Source organism: Falco peregrinus, chromosome 4, assembly GCF_023634155.1.
Source record: "Falco peregrinus isolate bFalPer1 chromosome 4, bFalPer1.pri, whole genome shotgun sequence".
NCBI classification, from domain to species: domain Eukaryota; kingdom Metazoa; phylum Chordata; class Aves; order Falconiformes; family Falconidae; genus Falco; species Falco peregrinus.
Window position 1 is genome coordinate 95400861 of NC_073724.1, and position 12720 is coordinate 95413580.

At 45.7% G+C, this 12720-nt stretch overlaps 1 protein-coding gene across 1 annotated transcript; it reads right to left on the reverse strand.

Annotated features, from left to right (window-relative positions):
* Positions 1 to 976: 976 nt before the first annotated feature.
* On the reverse strand, positions 977 to 7309 carry CCNA1 (cyclin A1). The gene is made up of 8 exons (XM_005241150.3): positions 7070 to 7309; positions 5731 to 5974; positions 5383 to 5504; positions 4021 to 4244; positions 3195 to 3399; positions 2147 to 2260; positions 1356 to 1489; positions 977 to 1028 (listed from the first exon to the last, which is right to left on the reverse strand). Exons 1-8 carry the CDS (start codon positions 7193 to 7195, stop codon positions 977 to 979), a joined length of 1221 nt encoding a protein of 406 aa, XP_005241207.2. The 5' UTR covers positions 7196 to 7309.
* Positions 7310 to 12720: the final 5411 nt, after the last annotated feature.

The window sequence follows — 12720 nt, forward strand, 5'->3', positions numbered from 1 at the left end:
TGACTACTTTGGATAGGGCTTGTGTTTAAGAATACTCAAGGTGGTGCTTTGTTTTTTAAAAAACACTACCTAACAAATAACTGGGGCCACAAGACAGTGTAGCAGTTCAGAATAAGACAATGCTGTACCATCACCCCCCTTCTTCCTGCTAAGCGTGAGGTACCTCTAGAGACTGCTGAGCACTCACATTCAACAGTACTATAAAGGCAGAAGTCATCTCAGACAGCTATGCTGTAAGACTACTCAATTCCACAAATATGATACAGCAGCCATCCAGCTCAACTCCACTGTTCCAGCACTTCATAGTTTAGCCTTGCTCTTTACTGCAGTCTGTCTAGCAGTGTTTGAAGTGCTCCTACGGCTCTGCCACAGCCTTCCCTTCCTCCAGCTCCCCACAAAGCAATCCCCCCTATTTGCTTCCATAAAGTTTGACTTTTACCTCAACACTGAGCTCTGAACTTGTGTGTAGAAGACCACCATAGACCACTTGCATCTGGATGTTTCTGCTGCGATCTGGCCAACAAGTTGCAGAACATAGGTTCTGTTCACAGATACACGATCTTCTCATAGAAGAGGAAGCAGCAGGTAAGGTACTGCAGCACATCACCCATGTCTATGGAGATGTCAGGTTGTGTTGGTTTGAGTCACACTTGATCCACTCCAGCCAGCTTAAAAGCCCTGCTCACAATGATTTTGTCAAAACCCACAACCCTTTCTACTCACTTACTGCAGATATTAACTGGAATCAGAATTCAGAGGAAAAGTGTAATAAGACATTTATTCAAAGTGCTGTCAGTTATATTAAGAACTATATTCTAATATCCTTTTTAAAAAGGGACATCTAATTAAAAAATAGAAGCTAAAACACATTCTGATCACTGTGGTTACAAATGCATGACCTGTGGTGCTCTATGAAGTATTAGACCAGCTTTGCCGACAGGGACAAAGTAACCTTCAAGTCCAAGATCCACAGTCTCTATTGTTGAGGAAGAACTGCTGGGAGATCCAGAAGAGACACCTGCAAGTACCTGGAATACAAATGCAATCATTAAATATATCAGTTTAGTTAACAAATTTAAAGATAACATCTTGTGCAATACAATGGGGAAGATTATCATCCTGCAATGCTGCAGAAGAATAGTTATCCAATACATCTATATACCTCTGTAGGAACTACTCTTCTGGTCATGGTCAGAAAAGTTTTCCCCTCAAGAGGCTGACAGATGCTCCAATTTGAGAAACAGAAGCTGACCACTATGAGACGTTTGCCAGCCACAGCAGCTGTAGCCCAAGCTGCCAGTCATCCTGTCCTTATAGCCTCCAAGCTACAGAACACTGGCTTCCTGGTTACTTACTTTGAATGCTTATACTTCTCCTTAATTGCTTGCAGTTGGCAATGGGAAGCATCAAAGCATGCTTTATGCAGATCAGTCAGGCAAGGCACTATCTCACTTAATGAATACCCAGTGAATGCAGCAAGTGTTTCCGGCTGGTCAGAGGAGGAAAAAAAAGCAGTATTACTCTATTGTAGGCAACATTCATCTAGAAGATACATTTTCTACAGGAGCAGAAACCATTTTCACTACAGTGCTGACTCTAGATTCTTTAGGCTTGAAAAGAATTTAACTATATCCTGCCATCAGTTTCACTCTAGGTCTTCCTTGGTGCCAGGAGATCTGACAAGCAGCTCCTTCTCAAAGCATGTGTCATCCATTAGATCTCTTGTGCATCCTGCTCTGTTAAAGCTATTCCTCCAACACACAGCTGAGAGGCCTATCAAGGCTTACACTAAAGCAGCCACTCAGTGTAATCACTCCACACACACACATGCAGCTCTCCCCTCCCTCCCAGAAAGCTCCTGAATTGTATTTGGGGGGAGAGTTTTGGAGATTAAAGACTAACAGGGCCTTAGGTACAGACGATGTGAGCAAGACAGCAAGGTCTCTCCCATTTGAGAAAAAGAGGCAGGATATTTCAGGTTGATTTAACATTAATTTATCAGGTGGTTCCATTAGCTCAGAAACAATTACTGATCCTAGGATTCCAGCCTTTATAACAACATACTTTGAAGCTACTCCTACTTCTTAACCTAGTTCTAATGAAGACAAAATGCTTGAGCTACTAGTTAACATGCAGTTGTTCTTACCCAGAAAGACCTGTTCACTGTATAGTTTGCTAGACAGTAGGCTGCTGCAGCAGTTTGTGAAGGAAGGTACCCCAGAAAAGGATCAGCTTCAAGGAGACTCAGCTCTGCAAGATACTGAACAAAAACCCCACAGGTTCCAAAGAGATTGAGCCTAGCTGGTACAATCAGTCCAATACAACAGGCACCGAGAATTGTCAGTGGTCTCAGTTTCATGTAAAAAAAGTACCACAAGTTACAAGTCTGGTGGGTAGAATAGTATTCTAGTCCTGTTGGTCTTACAGAATAACCTTTAGCACATTTCAGTGGGGACAGAAAGACCATACTTTATCAAAGCCTAAATGATCTACACTAATCTGAAGTTCTGGTCCCATCATCAGTTCTGATTTAATTTTACAGATAGAGACTTAGAAAATAAATGGGGGGGTGGAGGGGTGTTAAATAAGACATTCTTTCCATCCTCTGAGGCTCTTGTTCACATAGGTGGACCTCACTTGGAATCAGGGATAAATTGACAGCTCTCAGAAACAGAATTTGGGCTCTGTTGGAGTACAGTCACTGTACAATCCTACACCCTTTGCAGATAAGCAGCAGGTCAGATGTTTTGCTATAAGGTGGGGTTAAACTGTTTCTAAGCAGAGTTGCCCATGCAGGTATATACTGTGTCATTGTGCAGCAGTATGTAGTACCACCACATCTGGCACAGACTTCCTATGCAGGCACTGTTGAAAAAAAAAAAAAATCAGATTTCTACCACCTACTTGCCCAGTCAGTGCATTATTCCTGACCAGGCAGATAGACCAAGCTTGGTATTTCCATGAGACATCCAGAGGACTTGGCACACAAGCCACCTCCTGAGGTTAGTAGGCTACAAAACATCCACCTTTAGGCCTATTGCCATCCCAGATAGAACCTGGCATGAGAAAGAGTATCTTCTCATAGGGCATAGTATAGCAGAACCTGTCTGCTCGGATAACTTTGTGAAATACAAGTGGTTCTGCTTTTAGGGTCATTTCTCCCCCATTAGTCCTGAAAGGAGGATAATTCATACCCTTGCAAAGTTCTCTGTCCTTATACAGACTCCATGTCTCTGGATATACTGGAGGAGGAACTGGTTGATAGTTGGGGCTGTTAGGTCAAAAGCCAACACTTCGAGAAGCAGGTGTTCCATTCTTAGCAACTGCCTTTTTCCGTAGGCATTGTCTGTTATATACAGAAATTCATCCACTTCTGGAGGGTAGATCTCTTCATGTTTCCTGAAGGAGGAATACAGAAAGCACATTTGTCAGCTTAAGAGTTATGGTAAAGAGAGGTTTCTGCTGGACCCATACAAGGACAGGCATGTAACATTAAGATTTGTTTAGAGCTCTTATTTTAATTCTTTCTCCAGGCTAGGTAACAATTTAGTTTCAAGTATGGTCAAAGATGTTTAGAGGAACTCCAAGTCATCAGTCTAGGTAGAAACACACTCATATCATTAACTCTTGCCTGATAGCAAGCTCTCAGAAAGAAGTCTCAGTAACTATGAACTCCAGACAGACTCATGTACTCATCTATGGTGGGTACCTCATCTACTTAAAGCAGCTTAGGGCTAATTTCAGATTAAAATTGTGAATCTACTACAACCTTATAGGCTAGCAGTCTAATACAGTAGTGGTTTTGCTCCTGCTGTTATGGTTACAAGGTTCCCCCGCTGCAGTTCCTCACAAACATTAAATGTTTAATTTTGCTAGTGCCAAAGTAGGCAAAGTTGCTAATCTTGAGACATCATGAAAAGCTACCTACCACTGTAAGCTTCAGTCCTTCAAACTAAACAAAAAGACTCAGTCTAAAAATAAGGTTTAGCTCACTGAGATTTCAGGAGATGAAACACTTACGCAGCCAGAAGAAGTGCTGCTGTTCCTACAAGCTGCAGCTTCCCTCTGAGAACAGACATGCAGGAAAGAAACCTGTCCAGGAAGTTCACTGCCAAGTACAAAGTCTCTGTCTGAAGTTTATATTCTTCCCCTACTTGCACCATCCAGTCAACCAAGATGGCACGCATTTCTGTTGTGATATCTGGCTGCTTCCTCATGTAGCAGGGCTTGGGCCTGAATCTTACCTGTGTGGAGAGAGTGTTGAACAATCAGGATGCTCACCCTGAAGAGACCCATTGATGGCTGAGCTGATTAATGTTCTTTATACTTATACCAAAAGAAGCATGAGTTGCTCCACTATTAATAACTCATTACTACTACTAGCTACAATTATAGTGCTCGTAGTATTAATTGGCATCTAGTAGCATCTCCAGAAAACTTCTACACTCAAGGCACAGGAGTAAAGTAGGAAAGTAAAAGACTTCCAGGACTATGAACAGCCTTCACCATCAAGCATGTAGGAGGTATTCAGAGGGATGTGAAAAAGAAGTGATATTTCCCCACTCCCACCTCCCCTTCCTATTGGGAGACTGCACTTTATTGCTCCAATACAGAAAGGTAGAGAAAACTACTACTATAGCAAGAGAACCATCAGTGAGATCACATCCAACTGCTTCGGTATTTTTGCAGCATTCAACTCTTGTCTGCAAGTATTCTTCACCCCAAAGAATCAAGAGTTGCTCCAATGGTAGGGAACTTCAGGGACAAGGGGCAACAGGCATGAACTGAAACACAAGTTCCAACCGAGTATGAGTAAGAACTTCTTTGAGGGTGAAAAAGCACTGAAACGGGCTTGCCCGGAGAGGCTGTAGAGCAGGGGTCCTCAGACTATGGCCCACGGGCCCGATACGGCCCCCCGGGGTCCTCAGTCCGGCCCCTGGTATTTACAGACCCCCCCAACCTGCCCTGCCGGGGGCTGGGGGGGAAACCAAGCAGCCACAGATGACTGCCTGCCACTTCATCCGCGCTCCAGCCCCCTGTTTAAAAAGTTTGAGGACCCCTGCTGTAAAGTCTCCTTCTCTGGAGACCTTCAAAATCTGCCTGGATGTGACTCTGCCACCTGATCTAAGTGAACTTGCTTTAGCAGGGGGTCGGATTAGATCTCCAGAGGTCCCTTCCAAACTTGGCCATTCTGTGACACAGTGAATTCTGAAAGATCTCATCACTGTCTAGATGCTGCCTTCAGAGATGGCTTTTACAGCTTGCTTTATTCTGTAGTTCAGTGGCTGCCTTGGGTTACCCTGCGGCAGCCATACATCTCTGCAGTACTGCAGCCTATCACAGAGGCCACAAGTACCTATAAGCTTATAACAAGCCACTCACTTCGGCCTCTCGCAGGTATTGATGAATTTCTTCTGCATACTCTACCACAGTCAGAGTTACGGCATCTTCCATGTGATCCTCAGGCTGGGACTGGATAGATATATCCATTACCATAGGACACCCTAACAGGTAAAAGGAAGCAGCAAGACATTTGTGTAATTAGCCTCTTCAACTTCTCCTGCTGTTTCCAGCACAGAAGCTTTGTGACTCATGTAGACACAATCCAAATTCTCTTGGAGTGTTACCTGCTGTAACATAAGCTACTCACTAGCTTACCAGCATCACAATTCATAATCGCCCTATACATACTTGTGCTGTAGATACTATCCGAGTAGTAACAGGAGTTACCTGTACTCAGATCCAGCAGTAGGTGAACATTGGATGTGACTGCACTAGTACCCAGTTCACACAGGTTTGATTCTAGCTCTTCATCCACTTGGCAGCTGTAGTTTTCTTTCTGCTCTGGATCATCCACATAGATAGAAAACCCTTGCTTTGACACAGCATTGACCATGTAGGTGAGTAATGAATCTTTTTGATGTGAAGGGATGGTATTTTCAGAGCCAGAAAAGCATCCAAGAACATTGGCACCCTGAAACAGAGCACACAGTAATGCTGTGGAAGGGCAGCTCAGGAAGAACAGAACACAACAGTGAGTATCACTTGTTTCAGAAAGGAAAATCTATCCTTGCCCAACAGTCACAATAACAAAAATTCACCGCAAAAAACACCAGCTACAGCTGGTGCCTCAGAAGTACCACTTGTTGCTGTCTTGTTGCAACAGGCTGCTCACAGAAAGAGGTGTTGGTGAATGTCATGTGAGTAGCCTCATCTCCAGCACCCACCACACCAAGGAGAATAAGGTGAGGGTGCTGCTCAGCTCTGATGGGGCTGCTCCACACTCCGTTCTAGCAAGGGGCAGCTGCTTTAAAGTGCAGCAAGTCAGAGTAACAAAAGGAAGTGCTCAGGCACTGTCACAGCCTTATGAAGGGCGTCACCTGCAAGAAAGGCATTTTATGCCAAGTTACAAACAGGAGTTTGAACTTTTGAGCTCAAACATCACAGCCCCTAGGACTAGGAGTAAGTTACCAACCAAGTTCAGAGCTTTACACTGTCACAACCAAGAGGAGTTTGTATGCATGTAGTAGCTGCTATTTTAGGTCTTGTAAGTCAGCGCAGTAACATTTCCCCGCCACACCTGTAGAGCCCAGGATGGCCCAAGGAAGAGCAGTGCACAGACCCTGGTGTGAACCTTTAGTTTCTGGGGGGCCCCGGCACCCTGAAAGGGCACAGCCAGGCTGGCAGCAGCGGGTAAGCACTAGTAAACGGACTTTTCTTGAACCGCCCCCTACACTTCAGGGCTTAAGTGCCCACATAGTCCCACCGAGTCTCCCTTCCAGGACGGATTGTTTACTCAAAGGATTTCCACAGGGAAGCATCTACGGATTAGGACTGAGCAGTTACTCGCCGGGTTTCTCGGGAAACTCACGCTCGTTAACAGAAGCCCGATCCAACCGCTCACCCGCCGCCCCCGGCCCCCACCTGCAGCCCCGAGAGGGGGCTCGTGCCCGCCCGCCGCCGGTCCCGGAGCGCGGTAGGGACCCCCGGGCCCGGGACCCCCGGCAGGTGGCCGCGGCCCCTCGGCGGGGAGGGAGGGGGCACCGCTGCCGCCGCGGGTGGGGCTCACCTGGCCGCCGGGCCGCTGCTGCCCGCTCCCGGTAAGCATCCCCAGCACGGTCCGCCCGCCGCTGCGGGGCAGGGCCAGGCAGGGCTCCCGCCGGCCCTCCCAGCTCGTCTCACACGTGCGGCGCATCGCCCCGACGTCGATACCTTTCGGAGACCACAAAAACCCACAAGCAAGCACCGCAACAGCGTGAAATCGGCGGGGGGGGAACCGCTCCCCGAACCGCCACAGACCGGTGGCTACGCCTCGGGCGGCCCCACTCACGGGACAGGCCAGGTCGCGCACGCCGGCGGGGCTACCGGCCCGCCGCTCCTATATAGGCGGCGGCCAACGGGGGCGGCGGCGGCTGTTGGCCGCTGCCAATTGGAAGCTCGGGCCGCAACCGCCGGCGCCGCCGCCCTGGCAACGCAAGCGGCGCCCGAGCGTCGTGGAGACCCCGGCGGGTGCCGCCCGCCGCGGGCCCGGCCGCTGCCCCGCGCGGGGCACGGAGCGGCCGGCGCAGCCCCGCGGAGCGCCCGGCACAGCCCGAGCGCCCGGCCCCGGCGCCGCCGCCCCCCGCGACGCGCTGCTTCCAGCGCCCAGGGTGTGAGAGAGGGGTGCAGGAGCGACAGCCGCAGCGTTAGGGGCACAGCTGAGGCCAGAAGAGTTTGACTTCCCTCTGGGAGGAAGGAAACCCAAGATTTAGTTGATTTAAGCGTGGATTTGACTCCCGTGACGCTTTGATAAAGTCTAAGCCAGGGGACAACTGGCAGGACTGATCGTACATGAAAGCAGTTCTCAGCTGTCAGCAGTGGAAACACGGAGCTTTGTAAAAGGAATCAAGCAGCGTTTTGTCCAGTGCTGTGGGTAACGACACAGAGAGCACGCTCGCTAGACCTGTGGGTAACGCCACGGATGGTGCTGGAAAGGGCTGTGACTGCACTGGGAACAAGATTAGATTTCAGGAATTATCTTGACAAACTGGAAAAATGTTCTGCAAAAGCAGGATGCTCCTGAAGCGCAAGAGCAAGGTCAGACAGAGCCATCGGCTGCCAAATGCAGGACAGGGAACAGCCAGGTAGGTAGCAGCTCTGTGAAGGAGAATCAGGAGGTTATAGTGATCCTCGGACTGAGCGCAAGTCACCATGCTCATGGCTGGCCTGGCATGAACAAACAGGAATGTAGCCTGGGTGGCATGTGAGCCCTCTGAAAGTCCATGGTGGAGACAGAAGAGCAAGCAGTATAACAGCTGAAACCTCAGCGTGAGATTTAAGTTAGGTATCAGGATTGTGATGCCCTAGAAGAGACAGCGCAGGAGACTGGGGGTTCCTCTTTTAGCAGATCTGTAAGAGCAGGTTTAAGAAACTACTGTCAAAAATGTCTGTGCCTTGGCAGTTGTGGTACTTCTTGAGATGCTCTCCAGTGTGATTGGAATGAGGGAGCTCTGATCAACAATTTGGATAGATCAAGCAGGGTCTTATGCCAGAATTGTTTTTTGCACTTTTTGTCATCCAGGCTGTGTTAAGGTCTGTATCTTTCCCCCCACTTTGCTTATGTTTAATTTTTAATTGCCCCCCTTTCCCCCACTGTACTATAGGAGGTAAGCGGTATATCTCAAGGTGAAAAATGTTGCCTCTGTTTGATCCGTTGGCCACATAACACTACTTCTCCTTTTTGACAAGAGGAGCTCCATGTCCTTGCAGCAACAAGGTTGTAAGCAGGTAGTTATCATAGTGGAGCTGCCACAACTGCAGGTGTGGGCAAATGCAGGTCAGGGGAACTGTTCACACTGTACTTTGGTGTTCTTCTCTTTCATGTCATCTCTAAACCCCAGGTTTCCACAAGGAAGACTTCACTTGGGGACACTTCTTTAAATATTTGCATGTGAAGTTTTAATTTCTGGAAAAAATTAGCCTAGCTGTCAGCCTTTGAAATTAAGTATCAGCTTAAGCAGAACTTTAAATACCCTTTATCCTATTGTTTTGATGGGGCTACTAAAAAATCTTGAAAAAACCTGTGCTATGATAGATGTAGAATCCATAGCAGTCTAAGAAGGTGGATGTTAATCAAAACTTTCTAAATTCCACATTTTAATTAACATTTTCAGTTTTAACAACATTTGTTAAACAGAAGGCTTTTGAAATGTATGTTTTATGAGTGAAAAAAGCCCAGTCTCAAACTGTTTATCAATAAGGGAAGAAAAAATGGGATCTTTCCATCAAAGCAAAAATTATCTTTCACTTTGAATTAATATTTAGCAAAGTTTTTCTAATTTAGGAGTATCAAGATACTGATTTCAGTCTCTAATTATATTTTAAGTAGCTGGCACTACTCTTCTGACCTTAAATCAATACTGGTTAGTAGTTTCAAATTCTCCTCTGAGAAGAACAGCAGCTGTATATTGAAGAGTGAAGTGTTAAAATATGAAAAATAGGGGAATGATTTAGGAAACTCATTCTCTCAGGACATCAATGAGATGATGGTTCTAGGGCTCAGATCCCCAGGGACATTTACGTCCCTGGCACCCTGGTTGTGTGCCCGTTTGCATTCAGCATGGTCTTGCCTGCTGCGAACAAGGACTGTCCCACTCCCAGCCACTCACTGCTGCTGCCACCCTCTTGCTGGCACAAGGATGTGTGTGCCTTTGAGACAGACCAAGGACATGGTCCACCTCAGAAGTAACACAGCCACAACAACACCACAGCATTGTCACTGGCAGGGTCAGTTCTCTGAACTGGGTTTCCATAAACTCCATGAACTGCAGGTCCAGTACAAAAGAAATTATGACACAGGTACCAGCATCAGGAAGGCAGTGGGGGTGGTGCCATCCCTTATCTTTATAGACACAGTGCTCTGTGCCTGAATAATTTTAAGTGCTATTTATTTTTTCATGATTTTTAAAATGTTATCCTATTCTTTGTCAACATTGAAAATACCAGCTATTCTTTCAAGGTATCTTCCTTTGGCAGTGCCAGAGCTGGTGGTTGGGGTTTTTTTATTATTATTATTTTCAGTAAAAACATCTAGGTATGATACTGAGATAGATGAAATATTATGCAAGTGCATGTTTTCAGATAGGTAGATGATGTTTGTGAAGACTGCTTGTAGCTTATAAAAATAATCTTACCTCTGTCCAAACCTATTTTTCTAATTGCTCAGTCTCTCCATGTAGTATTTCTCATGAGGAATGTCCTAACTTGGTAGTCACAGGTCTAACATATAACTTACATTGATACAAATATCATTTGTCACTCCTAGACAAATATATGGATGGAAGTTATTTACTAAATTTGTCTTTAGGCAGTGAATATCCTTTATATTCAAATACCCATCATATCCATATACTGTTTAGACATAGCTGAAGAACCTCAGCTACCCAACAGATGATTTATTCCTGTTTTTATATATGAGCAGCATATGGATATCCTCAGTAGTCATACAGTACATTAATGTAACTGAAACACCTCTCAAATAGCTTTTAATGAGGTTATCTATGCTCCAGTTTCTCAGGAACTCTTTGAAACAGCCCAGTATGGATTAGTACCTGAGGGAGGCCAGTGAGCTTTGCCAGCCACTACTTAATTGTAGCAGCAGATGAAATAAAGCTTTGGGCCATTAATCATTTACTTCTGAGCTTCCCTGTGTGTGCTTAGGAGGAAACTGAAGCCTTCCTGAGTGGACTCCTTAGGGCTTCTTGCAGTTAATTGGTGTCTTATGATTTCTAGGAAGACAGAGAAGTCAGAGCAATACCTGACTTGGCAGGATGCTTCCTTGGTGGCTCTGGAAAAGATGACATTAAAGGGCTGGTTAGGACTAGTCTCTGTCTTGTGAATCTTTCCTTAGCTATTCTTACTTTTTGCAGTTTTTGCTTTGAATTTTGAAATTTCCCATTTTGGTGACTCTTTTAATTAAAGGGGCTTCCCTTCTTCCATGCTGTGGGAGCAGGCACAGGCTCCTGCTTTCCTCTCTGAGGGCAACTGTTACATCCCAGGTTTTATATAGCAAGCTCCACACAGGCTTCAGTTCATGATCCAGGGCATGGAGAGTGACTGTGCCTGATCTCCTGTTCTCCCCTGACGTCAGACCTCCCAGAAGTGCCACAGAGGGCTTCTTTAGAGATTGAAGAGCTGGATTTTCATATTAAAACCCATTCAAGCAGGTTAAACAGAGTTATGGCAACCTTGGCCAGGTCACATGCAATATTCAGCAAATTTTTTCAGACCAATGTACCGAGCAATCATACAGCAGGTCCACATGTGCCACAGACTTTTCTGAGGTCAGCTTATTGCAGAGCAACCCTGGAAGTCCCACTGCATGGCAAATTTAATGCACAGCTGCATAATACCCTGGAAAATGTGCTGTGGGAGCAGGCTTTGAGTTCAGAAAGTTTTTAAAAAGGATTATGAAATCTCCTGGACAGCAAAAGCAGGGTCTGGACTTCGTGACCTGCAGGGTCCTATCAGGACTGTGTTGTATGTTCGCAGTTACAGCACCAAAAAAGTGAAGAACATGACCTCTCTTCTTTCATATGGCTATGATTCCTTGGGTTGTGAATAGTTCCCTGGCTGCAGTTTGCTTTGATTATCATATCAGTAAATTAATCTCACATTATTTAAGAATACAGAGATTTCATCTTGAGTCTCAGTGTTTTTCTGAACTACCAAAATCTCAAAAATGGCCAACAATTATGACATGATTCCAGGGCTCAGGAGCTGTTGTCCAAGGCATACAAACAAGACCCAAGTTGTTGGGTTGTCAACACAGCCTTGGTTGAGCCACCAGCTCTCCACATATATTGGATAGATGGCTTTAGCTTTCTCTACCTGTACTGGGTATTTAGCACAGGCCCAAACCAGCGCTCAAGTCCAAGCTTACATAGTGTTCCTCTGCATGAAAGCCCACTGTGAACTGTGAGCTTGGACAACTCTGTAGCCCAACGAGAAAATGCTCTGTGCACCCAACAACCTAACAGATAGGGTCACTTATCGCTGGTAGCACAGGCAGACACGGACACAGTCTGTATTGGTTGGCTTATGATAGTGCCTGAAAAATGGCTGGAAAATTTACAGTACCATGCAGTTCAGTCATCTATACTGTACAGTTGTTAGTACAGCTCTGACATGGTGCCTGCTGCAGTGCAGGCTCATGGCAGATTGTGCTTTTTCAAGAGTTTGGGAGCATAATCCAAAGGATAGCATTGCCAGGGACCAGTCCCCATTGGCCGTAGACACGTGGACTCCCTGTTTTGATAGATAAGAGAACCTAATACTCTAGGGTTTTCTGAGCCTGTATTCCTAAGCATAGAAGAAAAGCTCTGAGAGTAAGAATTGTGCTTGTTCAGCACCCTCCAGAAACTCAAAAAGAAGCCCAGCTGTAACCCAAAGAGGTTGTCAGGAGGCAATCAAATTAGTAATGTCTGCCACCTAGTTTCCTCTAATCTTGTGTTTCTCCTTTTGCTGTTCCATAACTTTTCCAAATGCCCTTAGCTTTTGCAAAGTTACACTTGTCTGAAAGAAAAAAACAGAAGAAAACCAGAGCTATAATTTATTTTGCTGCCTTCACAAGCAAAAAGAGGGCAGAGATAAGGAAGAAATACTGTGCTTAAATCAGAGTTTTAAAGCAGTAAATTGCTTTTCTAAAATATTTCAGGAAAGTTTTAGAAAAATAACTATATT

Coding starts and splice junctions, on each gene's coding strand:
- CCNA1 (XM_005241150.3), bottom strand. CDS start 7,195: ATGCGCCGCACGTGTGAGACGAGCTGGGAGGGCCGGCGGGAGCCCTGC. Junction 2,261..3,194: donor GGACAGAGAACTTTGCAAGG/GTATGAATTATC, acceptor GTTTTTGTTCAG/TATCTTGCAGAGCTGAGTCT. Junction 1,029..1,355: donor GAGAAGTATAAGCATTCAAA/GTAAGTAACCAG, acceptor TTTGTATTCCAG/GTACTTGCAGGTGTCTCTTC.